Genomic DNA, 19,485 nt, shown 5'->3' with positions numbered 1-19,485 from the left:
ACTTTAGTGGGTTTATCAAAATCTGTTACTGGTTAATTAGATTGATTATTTTTACTCAACAAAATAATGAATTCATTTTTTTTACATTTGATCAAGTATATCAGTTAGAGCAGCTTTAAGGAGTCCATTACAGGCAATAAGTGACTGAGAAGGGAGTGTACTTGCAGTGCTGCAGTAGCTTTTGCTTGAATACTGTAGCTGAATCAAACACATGTGGTCTCTTAACAACACAGTACTGTAACCTGTAAATGCAGCAGGAAGCCAAAGGAGAATGCATGTGCGTGTGTATATGAGGTCATAGTGTTAGAGTGATGGAGCTGTGAGCAGACAGGCTGCTCAGGATCCTATGACCTGATGTTGACTGTGACCCAGTGTCTGCAGCCCTGCGGCTGCGCAGTGACTGGCAGGGAGATCACTAAGCCCTGTCTGCCTCCCCTGCTCTCTGGGTTAGAGCAGGCTAAGCTTTTCTTCCTCTCATTAAAAGGCATACGGGTAATCGCCTCTAAGTAGCTGCTAGCACCTAATACCAAACAACAAATATCAGCGGTGATGCAGCAATCAGCGTCTGTTTGGGCTTAAGAAATAACAGTGGCACACAATCTGTGCATGTGCAACGACACAAGACAAGGATTTGAATTTATATCAGTACAAATTAATTTCATCAGGCCCTCAATGCTTAGGGATAATTTTGTATCATGTGTGTACACAAACACAGAGATTAAATAGTCGATATTTTATCTCTGTTAAAGCAACAGATTCAGGGATTCAATGCAGAGGTGAACTAGGAGCTTGTTCCGTCACTCGTGTGAAACTTGTGGATGAACTGATCCAGTCAACAGTAAATCTGTTTTTTAGTCAGATAAACCTGCAGTAGCCTTGCTTAGCTATCACTGCTGTTTTCTATTGAACTGCAGATCTGGTGCTGATATTAGGAAAGCAAGGATATTTACAAACAAACCAAAATAATAAATAATAAAGTTAGAAAAATGATAACTTCTTGTGCAAGTCTGCTGGGAATTGAAAATCTTTGTAAAATGACTCAAATACAGATGGTTTTTTATTAAGATATTTCTCTGTTTGGCTAAAATCATTTTATTCCCCATGTTAATAACAACAACAACATTGTGATTGTGATATAGCCTAGAGCCGGCTCTCTGGCAATGAAATGAACTTTCAGTGGCCCTCAGCAGGTTCCAGGTTCTTCACTAAAATAATAAGTAGTTTAAATTTTTTGATTTTAAAGTTAATTCTTTCAAATCATCAAATTCGAATGTGAAGTTTTGGTTGTTAGTTAAATTGTCAATGTAGAAAGACAATATATGAGTGTGTTCTTATCTTTTAAATCAGTGGTTTCCAACCTGGGGGTCAGGACCCCCACCAAGTGTCACAAGATAAATCTGAAGAGGTCACAAGTAAAGAGAAACATTCCTACATTGCTACACAAAGCTATGATAATTTCTTCACACTTCACTTGAATATTAGCTTTTTTGTAAATTATTGAATAGTTTAACTTCTACAGAGGTACTACTTTTACTTGTACTTTAACTTACTTTAGGGGTTACAAGCCAAATAATTTTTTTGTCTTGTGGGAAATTTTTTATGTATTCCTCCATTAACTTATACCTTACGTTAACTTCTATATTTTTGTCTGGGAGTTTTTAGATTTATGGGCGACTTTATTAAGAATTTACACATGGTAATCACACACCACTGATTCCACAATGTTTCTACAAAATAAGCATAAGTTTGAGTAAATGTAGTCCAACAAAATTTAATAAAAGGACCCACGTTGAATCAACACCAGGGCAAATACTATGCCTTACAGTAAGTATAAACACTTGATTCCCTTTTTTCTGCTTGAAAATATAACATCTCAATAATTCAGTGTTCATTCCAAATTGTGACTTAAATTCGGATGAGGTCTTATAAAATAAGAATATATAGCATTCATTCAGTCAAATCACTCTTCTTCCAATCATTTAATTAGAATTGTATCAAGTGTGTTTCTGGTATTTATCTATCTGAAAGTATGGGAAACACACTGCAGAACTGAATAGAATTAGCATTTCTACGAATGCGGAGGGGGTTGACAGGGGGAGGTGAGGTGTCAAATATTAACAAGAAGGTCCCATCCCATCAGCTCCTCTGGTTCGTGAGTGCTTCCTCATTAGCATCAGTATTGTGCTCCAGGAGTGAGATGACAAAGCAAAGTGCTTCTGGTCTCAACGGTTTTGAATCGCCTTGAAATCCCCTTTGTGTTGGCACAACCTCCCCCTGACAGCCACCTCCACCCTCCTCCTGCTTATCCCGCTCTTTGGCCATCCACATAGGCTCCCAACCCATCACTCTGAATGTTTTTAACATTTAGGCTTCATAATACCACACTATGCTGAGAAAAAAAGACATGCAAACTGCCTGTAGCCATTGTCATCTGCACTGCACTGCTGGATCTGAGGTGTATTAAAAATGCTTTTCCCAGACTTTATCAAATAAAGGCTGTCAAATAGGGCTCCCATATGAAAATAGAATAAAAATCATTGATTGTGTAAATATGTAGAAACAAATTATAACATTGTTCGAATGATACCATAGCAGCATGATAATGTAAATTGATGAACTCATGCATTGATGATTTATGAAATATACTAGGGGCTAAGAAAAACAGCCATGTGATTTTAAAAACAAGTTTCAGAGAATTCAATAAATGTTTAGTTTAAGTAGCAGACATATTTTCACTGACAAGCCAGGTCATACTTCACTGGAGTCCCATTGGGAATAAATAAGTAATATTAAAATATATTTTCAGAAAATAATACTCACTCGAAATTTACTTATTAACTTATTACAGAGCTTTCACATGTACTTCATCAGCAGATGGAGCTCAGTTTTTAATATGAATGATGGAAACATCTCCATATTCACAATGTGTTGTCCACATGTGGTTTAAATTCTCTCATCGCATGAACCGAGTGCTGCCCCCCACCCCCCACCCCATATCTCTTACAAATGCATATGAATGCAAATGTGTCTTGGGAATGTGGAACAATTCAATGCTTCTCAATTGTTCAATAGATTTAAATGGTAAGTGTTGTGGACCCAGAGGCATCCGCTCTACAGCAATGAGATACACAACCTCTTTTTTTAATTCAAAACCTTTTTTGGAATAATGTTTGTCCTGAAATCACAACCACCACACTTAACTGGTAATGTAGCAGGAAGTATAAATGTGTGTTATAATAGTGCAGTGGCAGTAGGTTTCATATGTTGCCTGCAGTGACCTGTCTCACTTGTATGTATTTTGTTAATTGTCATCGTACGTGGGTGATATAACTAGTTTCCCCTCTCTAATCTAAAGTTGTCTAATTTTAAAGTAACTCCAAAATGACCGTAAGCCTATATTTTAATCCAATCACAATGTTCTGCTCCTATAACTTTGGTTTTAGTTGATATGGCTTCAAATCACCATTTCATGAGCTGAACCCACTGCTATATATATAAACATAATAATAAGTGCAAAATCAAAATAGACATTAAGAAGTAATGTTTCATTCTCTGTGGTGAATTCAAAAGCATCATGTTTATAAGCAGTTTTCATAAAATTAGGAGAAGTCATAAATTATCAAGCTGATAAAACACACGCTGTAGAAAAATGCACTAGCAAGTGGCTTTGGTGTGAAAAGGGGCAATTGATTGTCTCCAGCAAGTAAAATAAATAAAAAGCAAAGTGTCCTAACATAATCACAGGACTCCGGGCTGTTTTCTACTGTTTACTTACCTTGTTTGTGACATTGAATGTGGCACACCAGTTAAAACTAAATTAGAGAAAAAATAAATCCAAACTTAGCGGCTGGGAGTTGGAAAGTAATATAACACCATTTTTAAAAAGCTGGTTTACCCACATTTAAGAGAAAAAATAATATATACGTGCAATTCTTAGAATAAAAACGATACTGAATATGGGTTTAAAGCTGTTGAGATGGTACATGATCTCAAGGGCCCTAAACACTGTGAACTGCAGTTTGCAGACATGCCAAATGTTGCCTGTTTTGTTGTTTTCCTGTAACTACATACATACATACACCGAGTGTCCCCATCTCCCCCCACAGAGGTTCATCTGAGGTGATGCAGTCCTGATACCAACGTCTGGGGTTGTAAACTCAGGGGAAGTATCTTCAAAACATCAAAATAATAGTTATCCTTATACACTTGAAAATAATGGTTATACTTTGCACTATATATTTATGTATAATACACATATACTTTTAAAAAAGTGAAAATGCCCTACAACAGTTTGAGACAGGAGAGGAGGGCAAAGCAGACTCACAGATCATATGTTGCATGTACATGTGTAGGGATTTATTAAGAGTAGAGGACTGTTGTTGTCCACTGTGGTGACTTCATGTTTTCGTATCTTTGCTCTGTGTCAATACAACAAACAGGAGCAGACAAAGAGAACAAAGAAACGGGCGGGTCTTCAGAGCAAGCACCGCCCACCGAACGCACGCTCAGCTAATCAGCTCGCGGATATGCAAATGATCCCCCAGCACCGCATCGTCCCTGCCCAGGCGGTGACGTCACCCGCACATCTCTCTGTCTGGCTGTGCAAAGACTCAGACAGAAGCAACAGCGGACCTGAGGGAGAGCAGCCGGGGAGGGGCCCTTTGTCAGGGAGGAATATTCTTACTATCGCCAGCGCCGGCTCTGGAGTAAACACGCTGTTTTCTTCCTCTCCGTGCACAGCGCAGCCCGGCACGGCTCGGACCGGGACATCCAGTGTGTATTGGGGGAACGCAGGGGGTGGATGTTATTTTGCAACACCTTGCTCCGCGTCGCTCCCCCCTCACAGCCGCACTGATTTATTTGCACGGGACATTTATTGAGAACTGGGTCCGGCGCCTCTCCCCTCCTCTTCCTCCCCTCTCCTCTCTTGCTCCCCCCCGGTCACTCCTTCTCCACCCTCCTTCTTGCCTTGTATCCGACCCCGCAGCGCTGCGAAGCCGCAAAGATGCCCAGCTCGCTCTTCGCCGACAACAGCGTGCAGGGGGATGCGCTGGACGAGCAGAGAGCCCTGCAGATCGCCCTGGACCAGCTCTCCCTGCTCGGCTTGGACAACGACGAGAACCCGCTGTACGACAACCAGGAGCCCCGGAAGAAGAGCGTCAACATGACGGAGTGCGTCCCGGTGCCCAGCTCCGAGCATGTGGCAGAGATTGTTGGCAGACAAGGTGTGTGTTTGTGTGTGTCTCAGTGTGTCTGGTTTGTCATGTTGTGCAGCTGAGCTGTGCATCCACACGCCTCAGGTAGCAGCTGTGTGGGAGGAACACAATACCAATACACGCTCTTCTACTGCATGCAACAACTTAACACGGCGTCGCTTGTCTGCACAAGCACCTGGGCTGCTGTGTGTTATCCTGTCTGAATATGTAGTACCACACATCTCTATAAATCCACCTGGTAGTAAAACGTGTACTTGTGCTACCGTCTCGTCACTTGGCCACACATTGTTCCTCCTCTATAAATACTATGAGGTGGGCGGCAGCGAGCAGCAGAAGCCAATTCAAGAAGTTGACATTTAAGTAGAATAAGAGCCTGCTGGGAGGATTCTGTCTGTGTTGAATTTAAGATCGCCCTGACCCAGCTCCGATGAGACACTAAGTGATACTATCGGATGTGTATATGCTTCGAGGCAAGTAATTGATCATTAAATGGCGAAACAAACGGTGGGGTTTGGTTTTGAATAGAGAAGATTCCTCGTTCTGGGACATCAAACACCCACTGTTATTAAATTAAGAGACACGTTTGAGTGAGGAGCAGCAATGAGCGCACACGTCCGGTTATTGGTCATTATTTGGTCAAGTAGGACATGTAGGTCAGTGAGCGAGTGCAGCGGTAACCACAGAGTGTCTGGGGTTGTTAGTAAGCGGCTTGCAGCAGGTCGGAGTGTGGCGACGAGCAGCGCAGGATCAAATTAGGACAACGGTCACGATCTTACCTTGCCACAAGCAGCAGACGCCCATAGCTGCACAGACCCAGCCTGTCCTCCAGCTGCAGGGCGGTACTGGTGCCTGGTTACATATGCGGAATCTTCTCCCCTCCCTGCAACGCTGCTGCTGCTGTTGTTGTTCCCAGGAAAACAAAGGGATAGTAAGGGAGCATGAACCTACCGCGACTTTACAGTGGGGCATTTGTGAACCACATTTATTTACATCAGATAGACCCCCCACACCACACACACACACACACATCCCCTTTTATTAGACCATTTGAAGTTATACATTTATAAACTGAGCATTAACCCTCATCTAAGGGGCTGCTTTGAGGCAGCCTTGTATAAGAGACCTGGTCCTCGGTTAACCTGCACCAGACTGATACTGATGGTATGAATTTAAATGGACTGTGCAGACTGAGTTGAGGTGGGTTCACCCTCCCCTGCATCACCCCGTCCCGCTCAGCCGGCTCTGCTCTACTAATTATGTCATTCTTCCTCGACTGTTTCCTCAGCCAGACATTTGATCATAAAGAGATGTGCGTTGGTGCTGGAAGGTGTTGGAATGCGACTTAATGTGCCGACATTGCACTGACATGCAGCGTCAGGCTAAGAAGTGATTAAGTAGCTTCTTTCTCCCTCCACAATGCTATTAGGTGTAAAATAAGAATATGAGCTAAACAGCTGCTGTTGTAGGTGTTGACTGTATTATAGTAAATTAACAGGTCACATTGTGGATCCAGCAGCAAGTTTTTTTTGTCCTGCTGTATGTTTGAGGCTGTGCAGCATGTGGTTTGAATTTGCTCTTCTCCAAAAAAAAAAGGGGGTCTCATTTCTCAGACCATTGGCCTTTTGAGAGACAATAATAAACATACAGCAGCTGTTTTGAATAGTCCATAAGTAATGGTTTAACACATGACATGTTTCAAGCTGTTGTTATTTTGGGACATGTCCTCACTTTCGCCATTTGCTTCCATGCCTCAGGTTGCAAGATCAAAGCACTGCGAGCAAAGACCAACACCTACATCAAGACCCCTGTTCGAGGTGAGGAGCCTGTCTTTGTGGTGACTGGAAGAAGGGAGGACGTGGCTATGGCCAGACGGGAGATCATCTCTGCTGCTGAGCACTTCTCCATGATCAGAGCCTCCAGAAACAAAAACACCAGCGTGAACGGGAGTGGTACCCCTGTCCCTGGACCACCTAACCTGCCCGGACAGACGACCATCCAGGTGCGGGTGCCTTACCGTGTGGTGGGGTTGGTTGTTGGCCCCAAGGGTGCCACTATCAAGCGCATCCAGCAACAGACCCACACCTACATTGTGACACCCAGTCGAGACAAGGAGCCAGTGTTTGAGGTGACGGGAATGCCAGAGAATGTGGACAGAGCACGTGAAGAGATTGAAGCCCACATCGCTATGAGGACAGGAGGCCTTATTGAGCTCCAGGATGAAAATGACTTCCATGCTAATGGCACAGATGTTGGCTTTGATCTGCACGGGCATGCCACCCTGTGGTCCAAGCCAAATGGTGGGATGTCCCTCGCTTCAGTGCGTAAACCCTTCTCCAACTACCGAAACGACTCGTCCTCTTCTCTGGGCAGTGCCTCCACAGACTCCTACTTTGGTAATAACAGTTCACGCATGGCTGACTACAGCCCTCCCAGCCCCGCACTCAGTTACACCACCACCAACAATAATGGGAACAACAATAACAACAACATCAATGTCAACACCAATGGCAACGGTTTCGTTTACGGAAGTGAGGTGATCTCGCCTGACTGCACTGATCTGACTTTTGACTCTTCACCAGGGTTTGACCCAACACAAGCCCCACCAGGTCTCCTGTGGTCCCAGCGGGATAGTCGCATAACCCCCTCCTCAACTGGAGGCAGCTCCCCCACCTCAACATCAGCCATGTTCCCCACCAATACGTCCACTAATGCCAATGGGATAGTGGCGAGTCAGAGAAGGGTTAATGGATGTACCCCACAGCCCAGACTGTCCCCTCCACTCCACAGCCACACTGGAGGCCCCGCTGAGCACCCGTTAGCCCGAAGGGTGCGCAGTGACCCGGGTGGTGGTCCGCTCAGTTTCCCTGGTTACTCCAGTACCATTGCTTCCCTGCCGGGCCCTCACCTACCTGGGGTTGCATGCGACTCCTCCGCCTCATCCTCTTCCTCGTCTTCATCCTCCTCCACCTCTTCAGGAACAAGCCGAAAAGGCAGCCGTGATTGTTCGGTTTGCTTTGAGAGTGAGGTCATCGCAGCGCTGGTCCCCTGTGGGCACAACCTCTTCTGTATGGAATGTGCCAATCGAATCTGTGAGAGGAGCGAGCCCAAATGCCCTGTCTGCCACACCGGCGTCACTCAGGCTATACGTATATTTTCATAAGAAGTAAAACTCTTTGACTATCTCGTCAGCAAGACAGGCTACAATAGCAACAACAGACTCCTCATACTGCTTTAATGGTATCACCCAATCATCTGGAACGTGTACATAGATATGCATATGTATGTAAGAGGCTGCAGTATCTAGAAGAAGGGACAGACACCCTTTTTGGGCTCAGTCATAGTTGTTAATAATATACTGTAGCTTGGGGAAATATTTTCAACATCTAAGTGCATGTTTTAAATATTACAGCATAGTAATCAATAGTTCTAGTAAAATTGTACCCTATATTTATGAAATGAAGAGACACGGTGGGGTCAGGATGGAGTTAAGTGGGTCAAACTGCAGCCGTTAGCGGGCTGAGCCTTCCAGTTTTGCCGACTGAATGTAGTTAGAGGGAGGCCATGGCTGGGAAACGTGGAGGGCTTCCAGCTAAACAGGACTATTGACTTACAAGATACTGCAGCTTGAAGTCAGAGACCACACGGGGGAGAGGAACAACATATCCTACATATATATGTATAGAATAAATTTCCACAAGTTGAAAGTTTTAAATGACATTAATACAGATTGAAGTATTTTATTCTTTTTTGACTTGAAAGATTATATTTCTTATCGCAAAGATGTTTACAGATATTTTAATTTAAGTTCAGTGAACTTTTTGTAGCTGGGTTGAAACCTTGTTTATTTTTTAGTATGGCCTTATGGCATTGATCACTGTATTATTTTAATATCACATGACTGTGGGTGGAAATCCAAGTCCACACAATGTGTATTGCATTTGACAGTATTCTGTTGGGATGGAGTTTTTTATAGGTTCAGCAAAAAATGTCTTTTAAATCTGCTTCACCCAGCATATTTTTTATTCAGTAATATAAAAGCATATTTTATTCTATATTATTATGAAACATTGAAATGTACAAAACTTAGTAAGTTGAACACAAAGAAACAGTTTATGCTTTCTAAAATTTGTATGAATTAGATTCCAGTGGGAATTACAGGCTTCTGTTGCACCACTATAGTTTTAGTATTTCTATTTTAATACATTTGTTTACCACTTGTTTATGTATATGTAGGTGAAGTTACTTGAGCGTAAATGTACTTTATTGAGCAAAGTTTAAGAACAAAGTATATTTTATTTTATGATAAAGGGCCTTTAACCTCATGGTCAAATACTAATATTATATTTGCTGAGACAAGATTTGAAAATGTATCAAGAGTTTTATTTTTCTGACATTTAAAGTTATACATGATAAAAGTAAAACTTAAGTAATGGTGCTACTTCATCTTTTTTTTAAGTATTTCTATATAAGTCCAATAAAAATGGTACATTCATGAGGTGTCTTACTCTTCGTGTCTTTCCTGACCTGTGTTGTTTAGTTCTGCTGGTCTTCACAGCAGGCTGAGGTGAGGCTGTTGGGGATTTTTGAAGTGTAATAGTTTTCTGAACATTTGACCCCTCTCTGCTTCCTAATGGAAGCTTGGAGACGGCAGGATTATCACAGTGGCCTAATTTATGAGCATATGCTCTGCACTCAGATGGGGGAACCTGGCCTCCCTTATCACTAATTAAAAGTGCTGTGTGACCTATACTCATACAGCCTCTTCAAAATACCATCATCTGGCTCTTCTGGGTAGTGATTGATCAGAGAAACAGTTCATCAAGATACAGAAAATCGTAGAACATAACATTTGTTCACCATAATGCTATTCATTGCTGGGTAAAGACCCTGAACATTGGCCTCACTCTAATGTGCAGCATTGGCCTTTAAAATCAATACTGGTTGACCTAATACGGTGAATATAATGTGAAATACCATCTAAGTTACCTGCATTCCAACAGTGTGTTAAGATCATATCAATCAATTTTATTTTCTCTGTAATCTGCTGGATGAATCAAAAGCAAACAGTATGTGTGTATCACCTTTGATACTCCTCTGTCTGACATAAGAGAACAGTTTACTGCTCTCTTGTTCCTCTCCTCCCCCATCTCCTTCCCTGTGCTGAAGTGCTGCCTCATGTCATGTGGTCCTGTTGGAAACACTAACGTTTAAACACATGCTTTGCTGCAAGATAGTAAATGTGGAGCAAGCAGGCCCTAATGATAAGTTTAAAATGGAAACATCCAGCACAGGCCCACAGAAACTGGCCCTATAAACCATATTATTAGGAAGCAATTTCACCACTGCGGAAAAGAGCTGACAAGTGTTTTTAGCCAAATGCACAACACATGGCCTTCACATACTGCTTCTCCCATGATCAAACATTGATGAACAGAAGTCCCATGCTTCTCCTGGCCAAGGATAAGAAGAAAAGAAATACAGTAAAGAGCCGACTCACATTATTTCATAATATAACTCTAAGTTTTTCTGACTTTTATCTAATCATTCTGTGATTCTTTAAGATAGATCTCTGTGTTGTAAAATGCTGAAATATAATGCAGGCATATTGTAGTTTTGTAGCATTGTGAACTAAAATGTGTATCTAATGTGATATTGTCTCAAATAATATGCCCATGAGCATCACAGTTCACTCGACCCACACTTACTTTGAGTGAACAAAAGTGGAGACCCTTGTTTTCTTGATGCATGCCAGACACACCTTCCAGATTTAATGATGAGTTACACAGGGTGGAAGTTAATCTGTTCTGTGAGACGGATGATGAAACTTTGTCCTCAAAAACACAATCTCTGATTTTCTGCCACCAGGCGTCTCTCAATCACAACGGTAACAAAAGATGGAGTTTGGTGATGTCACGAAGCTCCCATGTTAGTTCAGCTTGTTTCTCTCATAACTTAAAATCCAGATGCCCAATGAGGGAAATCCTTTATCTGGTCAACATCTAGACACTCAGAAGAGACCTGATAGTTGAATGGTTAGGGCATATAGCACATGCAGGCATATTCCAATAGCAGTTGGTACATGGTTCAACACACAGCCACCTAAGCCCTTTGTTGCACAACCCTTATCTCACCTAATTTCCTGTCTCTTACTATCTAATGAGGGTAAAATGGAGCAAAATATACTTAAAAAAAGAAAAGACCAAGAACTCGAAGAAGAAGACTTAAAACTGAATAAATGGTAAATTATTTAATATCTTGGCAGAAAAACACAACACTGACACATGCATAAAGGGAATATGACGCCACTGACTGACTAAATGAAACACACCTTGATTAAAATTACATATTTCTCCAGGTTTAAAAATGACTGGAAACATTTTTGATAATGTGAGTGCACAACTCAACAACATATCACAGTTACACCCTACTCCTTGGATGTATTATTTCCTCAATGGGTACACGCAGAGTAGAAGGAGGGTGACAGTCTTGATCTTTGAGCCATTAGCTGAAAAGACTTAAACTGTGTCAGATGACAGCTCCTCATCCATGATGTACATTTTACAAAGCTCTGTCTGGCTGAGCATTTGGCTGCAGACGACTCTGTCTGGTGTGCCAGTCTGTGCTAACAGCAGAGCAACAACACAGCATGTCTGGCATCTCCCACGTTTTGACCTACATCTCATGTATTTAATGGACCTCCATTTGGACACACATGCATGGTCAACCAGACACGCACACCACACGCACACGCACACGCACACAGACCACCTTCCTACAGAAACAGCGGAGGGAGAAGCCATTCCTTTGCAGAGTGAATGTCTATACTTTATTCATGCTGTGCTCTCTGCTTGTCACCACTCTGTGGTTTAGCCATTACTTGATGTGATTCACCCATTTAAACACACAGTTTCTGAACCAACAGCTGTCGCACATCTGGGATTGTGTGTAATTCGCAGTATATGATTGACAACAAAGACAGAGGCACTAAAGTGAGCAGGGAGTTTGTGGTGCAGGAATCAAGATAAACTTGTTATTTCAGTATTTGCTTCTTTGGTGATATGAATTTGTTACAACTTTTGCAGTTCTGATCACTGTTTCTACTTGTTATGACAACATTGTGTTCACTAGAGTAATTGTTTTACTGTACACAGCTGTCATTCATATTATCTAGTTATCGTTCATGTCATTGTGTAAAGCCTCAACATCGGATACAATTTATTGGAAAGTAATAATTTTCCGTCCTTGTCGTGACAGTTGTGCATATCACAAGTGTGTGTGTGTGTGTTGCAACTAGATATTAGATCTGCAGTCCAGTAGGCTAAAGAGACAGTCAAGATAACAGTCAGTAATAAATAATTGGATTGGACATTGTGAAGTACCAGTCAGGTTAAATCAGGTCAGGCCTTACAGATTCTTACCGCCTGAGCTTTGAATGCAGAGCAACAAAGAACAACAGAGCAGTTTGTAGTTTGAAGATCCCAGACATTATTTTGAAACCATTTTTTAAAACTCCACCCAGGAGGTATTGCCGCTGTCTGTCTGTTTGTTGATTTCTTGGTTGGTTGGTTAGTTGGTCGGTTTGTTTACTTTATTTCCAGGAAACATGGTAGAAGGCGGGGGCATGGGCCAAAACAGAACCCATAACATTTTAGTGGACTTTTGAACAAAGGTGCGGATCCATGAATTTGTTGCCAATAATCCCTCATTGCATAAGAAAACTGCATTTTCACTGAAGAGCAAGTAATGTAAGTGAAATTTAGAGACGAGAGCAACTATAATTGCTGATGTTTCAGCAGCACTGTCTTCTTCAGCATTAAAAGGCTAACAAGATATCTATACGGATCTATACACAGTAAACACATCTGTTAAAAGTAAGAGCCTTTCCTTCAAGTTCTGAGGAAGTCAGAGCTTGTTAAGGCTGAAACGTCAGCTCATGCAATGGAGACTGCACTGCACATCTGTCATTACAATGTGCTTCTGCCTTTTTCTCTTTTAATTCATTGAAGATTATCAAGCATTGTAATATCCTTACAATCCTTGCAGATGGCCTGTGTTATGATTCGCTGCAGTTAAGTTGGATTGAATTGAAATTAATTGACAGTCGTCCTCACGAGTGGAGCACATCTCCCCTGATCTGAGCGAGAAAGCTACACAGTACTTGACACAAGTTTAAATTTGAACCAGGCAGTTGGTTTGGCTACCCATATAGGTGTTGGTTTATCTGATCATCTCACTGCTCATTGCTTTACAGCAATTTATTTTCCAAATTTCCATTAAGTCACTGTTACATTGTGAGTACAATATCAGATTGCCCAGAATAAATATAATAAGTGTGTTATTATGCCACAATTATCCTTTGATAATTGTCTGAATTCTTATAGATGTCGAATGATTATGTCATGCAAGATTTATCTGTAAAAGGTTTTGCATATATTTCACTCTAATCCTGATATTCAGAAGATGTTATAGCCAGCCAGTGTGCTTCATTTGAGCTGACTTAATAATGGTTAAAGCTTCTCCTCCAGCATATCCCTGCCTGTAAGAAGAAGTCAGAGCAGGCTGTGGGTTTTCCCCTCCACCGCTGAGGGAGGAGGGGGAGGAGGATAGAAGAGAAGGGAGGGCACTGGGTTTGTTGTTCAAAGCCCAACCTCGGCATATGCATTATAAATGAACACGGTTTGAGGCACGTCTCTTCCTCCCTCTCTCCCTCTGCTTCTTTCTCTCTCCGTCTCTGTTTTTTCTCTCCCTATATGCGAGTTTGTGAGAGTGTGTGCATGTCTGCATTTATGTGTGTGTGCGCCTCTATGTGCATAATGGATTTTTATCCTTCGCAGAGCACAGCGGTCACAGTTTGTGTGACTCCACATGGTCTTTATTATGCCAGACGGAGAGTGTATCGGCGGAGACATACCAGACCGACGTCTGCCCTCTGTCTCTGTATCTCTACACACATGCACGCAGGGACAAATCACACACATTCACAGAGCGACCTCTGACTCCCTGCCATTTTCACCTCTCACCTCCCTGTTTGCCCACAAGTCCTGCAGTTTAAGCCTCACCTCCAATTCTATGGTTTTTCCAGCAAATAAAAGCATTAACACACACACACACACACACACACACACACACACACACACACACACACACACACACACACACACACACTGATTGTACTCTCTGTATGTGAGAGCCTGCTAATGGAAGCAAATCATTTCATGCTGTATGCTCATTCTACTTATTACTTATTACTTATATATATATATATATATTTACCCCTCCTCATATAGGCTTGAATGCCACAGTGATATACAGCTCCCTCCAAATGTTACTTGTGTTGTGGCCGACTAAAGTAAGATCGCTGCCCACGCTTGGAAGATGTAAACTGAACTCCATCCTTGGAGAAGAGTTTTATGCAAATGTGCCAACTGCAACAGTTTCAGTCCTCCTCTGTCTGGCGAGCAGACACTGACTCACGACATGGCAGCAAGTGGAGTATAAAAAGATCCAGTCTGTCCTGCTGCTGCTGTATTTACATCTTTGATGGATGGAATAAGATTAGGTCAAATTATAATACAATGTAGCTGTATCTATTTCTCTCTCCTGGATTTGCCTTAAGCACAGAACACATGTTCATAAAGCCTGAGGAGAAGCCTCACAGCAACTTGATGGTGTTCTCATTAATACTCATACGAGAATAGGTCAACTTTATTTCAAAGAATGGGTCAACAGTTTGAAGTGGAAATAAAGCATAAAGACTAAAAGCAGGTGGAAACCGATAACCTGGCCCTCTGATATTTGTGTGGAAAACAAATACATTGTCAGTGACCTGATATGTGCAGAATCAGTGTTTTTGCGACTTGTTAATTAACATATTTTGCATCATCATGATCATAACAAATGTCAATTGCTCACAATTTGCTTCCAAACATATTGGCTGTTGCAAATGAGTTGTATATAAATGTAACTTCTAAGGGACAGCTTTGGAATTTGCTGACAAACTGAGGCTCATACGACTTCATGAAGAGAACCTCACTGCTTGAAATATTTGATTAACCTTTGACAAACTATCAAAAGGTCCCAAAATAATTTTTACACTTAAAGAATATTTCAACATGCTTTTTTCTCCAATAATGAGATGACTAGATTGATTTTGATCAGATTGGACACATTCAATATTAACAGAAATTGAATAGACAGGCAACCAGCGCTCTGTAGCAGTCAGTGGGGGCGGAGCAGTGTGTCTTCAGACTGTTGACCAAGACTACATCCTAGGATAAACCACAGCAATGGTTGGTCCAAATTGTCGCCAGATAATTTTGATACATACATTTTTTTTATTTCACCATATCAGACTAAGACACTGACACATGGCGTATGCTCTCATCTCCCTCGTGGCAACAACATCCATAGAATTCTAAAGCTTCCTGTTTGGCAAATTGTCTTCAAGGTAAATGGTAAATGGTCTGTATTCATATAGAAATTTTCTAGTCTTGATGAGGTAATTCAGGATTCAGTATCTTGCCTAAGGACACTTGCAGATGGGAAAGATTGGGATCAGCTCGCCGACCTTCTGGTTAGCGGCCGACCGCTCTACCCCATCAGCCACAGCTGCCCCTAAAAAAGTAAAAGCTCAATGTTCGTTGTATTGAGCTTTCATTGTGAAAAGTTTTAACTTTTTCTAACTTCACTCTGCACCATAGACTGTTTATAAATCTTTCTGCTGTTACCAAGTACTTGCCCATTGTGTAAACTAGGGTTTTTCTATTATGTATTAGGTCTTGACCTAACTATAACTGCCTTGAGATACTGTGTGCAGTGATTAGGTGCAATACATATAAAGCAAATTAAATAGAATTAATTTAAATTGAATTACACTCTTAAACTCCCAGCACTTGAGGTTAAAGTTAGGGAAAGATCATAATGAAAAAATAGTTCAGTTACTTTAGATGAAACCACATATGATATGAACCCTGTTCCCAGGTGTCACTGTGTAATTAGCACATCCACCGCAATCATCAGTGATCCTGCACTTAGTACTTCAATCATTCGAAACATGTTGCCTCGCTGCACATAATCCAGCCAGTCATTACATTAGCTAATATACAAGCTTAAAATCATTTCGTCTTCCCACTGTTGCCAAGCTGAAGAATTTAACTTTCAAGCTCAAATTTGAAGCTTTAGTGTAAAACAATGTGGAATAATTTGGCCTCCACATATTTCGCTATCGGTTTCTTTTCTGCAGCTCAGCCTGCTCTTTTTGTCCTGTGAATGTCCTCTGAAACATATCTGGTATTGTCTTCCCTGGGCACAGAGAGGCAGAAAGATACAGACTTCATTTCCCTGTCATCTAAGAAATACCCTTGGCACTCCAAATGGATGTATGCCTGCAGGCACACTCTGTTAATTCTTTCAAGATTGAGATGTTTGCCCGCCACATGGTTTGCAATTTTACAGTGCAACATAAGCTGCGGCTTGTTCGGTGGCAGATGCCTTTACAGTTGTTTGAGCTCTTTTCATATTTATGGTGTACGCCAAAGGCTAAGTCTCCAGCCTGTCATTATACTGGGGACGTATGTTTTTTTCAAAAAGGTGCTCATGCTGAAATTTTAAAAAAGGTTATGGATTATCTATTTGCATGAAACCCAAACTCATGTACATGTGCACTTAACTTGAAGCCTACTTTCATTACATTACTTATAATTGATTACGCCAACATATATTATGAATGTATCGAAAGCCAGATATATCATATTCTTCTGTGGCATTGATCCTTCATTATCATGCTAACCCTGTTTCCTAGAAGTCGCAAGTAAACTGCAAAGGCAAATATACATTTTATAGAAAATTATATAACTGATCATGGTTAAATATGGTGATTTTGGTTGTGTGGGAAGTAACTGTATTAAACAAGACTGGGATATTTTCCCGAACCTAAACCAAGTGCTGTGAGATTCTGAACAGTCTAAATGAAACAATATAATAATGCCAACCAAGTGGATATTATACTGCAAAATAATTTGTCTAATACATTCTCAGTGAAATGTTAAGTGAATTGAGATGTTTGCATTCTCTTATTATGTTCATAGAAAATTGTATCTGAATTTCTTTGACTCAATACACACCATCCTCGAAGATCATGAGCAATAGAAAGGAGGATTTCTTTGAGTGATATATGTAAAACAGGATTTTGTTAACAAGATTAGACCAGAATGTTTGTATTGACAAGGGTGATCACAGACTTTATCTGCCCATGTTGTCACTAGAGAATTAGTCGGGACCCCTTGGGGTCAGACAGTAACTCCAGAGGATGTGTGCAGAATAGGGTCCAGACTTTCTCCGGAGGGGGCCTTTCACACATGAACAACACAGCAACGTATGGATTTTGATCACGTCTTTTTGTTTACAGCCCATCGACACTGGTATCGGCCCTTATCACCAAAAGCTCTCTTGACATCTTGCACGTTAGAAACGTCATTAACGCGCCCACTCACTCGCTGTGAATCCTGTGGAGGATCTCCTGCTGTGTTCTCAAATCCACTCTTTTGGAATTTGTGCAGATGTTTTACTCGGGGGCTGGCAGGAGAAATTCTGCACAAGGTCAAGAGGCTCTCACTCGGACATTTGAGTTCTTCAGTCTTCACCTTTACGGTCAGAATTTTGTCAACATTTGAGCGTTATGGCTAAGGATTTAAATGTTAGCAGCAGATATACATCAGAACACCTATGCACACCATCTTTTTGTTATTGTTTCATTGTTAACAGGTTGTGGTATGTAAAGACATAAAATGATGCGTCAGCACTGTTCTGGGGGTATTACTGTGGAACTGCTTTTTAATCGGCTGACAAGTGTCAGTGTTAAGATTACCTGCTGATTCTTTTTTTACATAAATATACACATTGTTTATACAGAACAAGTGGAAGCTTGTTTGGTGAGACCAAAATTATTTATTAGTACTTTGGCTCTTGAATTCATGCTGAAACTAAATGAACATGATCCCCAAAAGTCAATTGTGCAGGAAACTTTTATGACCCATCATCTTACATTTAATTGTTTAACAACCATACTTGTGAAATTACATCAGTAGTTTCAACAAATACCCCAAATTACACAATTATATTTAAGAAACAAGAGCCTGTGGTGGCCGTGGTAACAAGAGCTAAGGAGATGTTAGTGTTATAGATCCACAAATGTGGGCAGCTGTGGCTCAGGAGGTAGAACGGGTTGTTCATTAACCAGAATTTCAGTGGTTCGATGCCTGGCTCCTCCAGTCTGCAAGAGCACTTGAGCACCCAAAATACCCCTGACAGCAATGTATGAATGATGTGTGAAAGAAAAAGCGCTGTGTGAATGGGTAAATTTGACTTGCACAAATGATAAAAATGCACACAAAAGAAATCAGGATTTCAATGGACTTCAACATAAGAGACCACTGTTTTTATTTCATCCTTAATCATATGTGTATTGTTTGCTTGGAGACATGTTGAAATACAAATTTATCAATCAGATTTTATTTGTATAGCCCATCTTCACAAATCACCATTTGTCTCACAGGGCTTAACAAGGTGTGACATCCTCTGCCCTTAACCCTCAACAAGAGTAAGGAGAAACTACCCACAAAAAAAAACATATTAACAGGGGGAAAAAAACGTAGAGACCTCAGAGAGAGCCACATGTGAGGGATCCCTCTCCCAGGACGGACAGAAGTACAGTAGATGCCACGTGTAACTGAGAACATCAACAAAATAACAGTATTTACAACATTGATTAGAAGAAACAGTTTGTAAAATAATAGAAAAGTGTGTCAATGTTTATACATAAACAAATGATAGAGATGAAGGGAGCAGCAATGACAATTGAACGGAGTTATTGTCAGTATTTAAACATCAATATAAAAACAAACACTCTGTCTGAAGTCAAACCAGAGAGTCTTTGCCTGCATCCATTACATATGAAGTCTTCTAATTTATCTACCAGTCTGGCTGAGGACACTTGGCTGTTGGCAAAATCTCATAGGAAGCCAACACAACAGCACTCAGGGTTAAATACAGCAGGCATTTCCGAGACAAAACCCTCTCTCTCTCCCCCCACGCAAAGACAAAAAAGTGCCTACAGTGACACGGATTAGTTGGTACATTGACTGTGGCTGGTGAATGAGACCCACTGCATATCTCATGAGGAGGATGCATCCTCTCTTTCATTCCCCAGAACAGGCTGAGAGATTCAAGCCAGATCTCACTGGGTAAAATGTTATCACTCAGCCATATGGCT

At 41.2% G+C, this 19,485-nt stretch overlaps 1 protein-coding gene across 1 annotated transcript; it reads left to right on the top strand.

The window, feature by feature from the left end:
* Positions 1 to 4,601: 4,601 nt before the first annotated feature.
* mex3b (mex-3 RNA binding family member B) lies at positions 4,602 to 9,709 on the top strand. Its single transcript, XM_035162730.1, has 2 exons — positions 4,602 to 5,225; positions 6,971 to 9,709. Exons 1-2 carry the CDS (start codon positions 5,006 to 5,008, stop codon positions 8,374 to 8,376), a joined length of 1,626 nt encoding a protein of 541 aa, XP_035018621.1. The 5' UTR covers positions 4,602 to 5,005; the 3' UTR covers positions 8,377 to 9,709.
* The last annotated feature ends 9,776 nt before the right edge of the window (positions 9,710 to 19,485 follow it).

The sequence above is a fragment of the Hippoglossus stenolepis genome, chromosome 1, assembly GCF_022539355.2.
Source record: "Hippoglossus stenolepis isolate QCI-W04-F060 chromosome 1, HSTE1.2, whole genome shotgun sequence".
Lineage (NCBI taxonomy): Eukaryota > Metazoa > Chordata > Actinopteri > Pleuronectiformes > Pleuronectidae > Hippoglossus > Hippoglossus stenolepis.
Note: the sequence above shows the minus strand (reverse complement) of the source record. Positions and strands in the feature narration are given on the sequence as shown.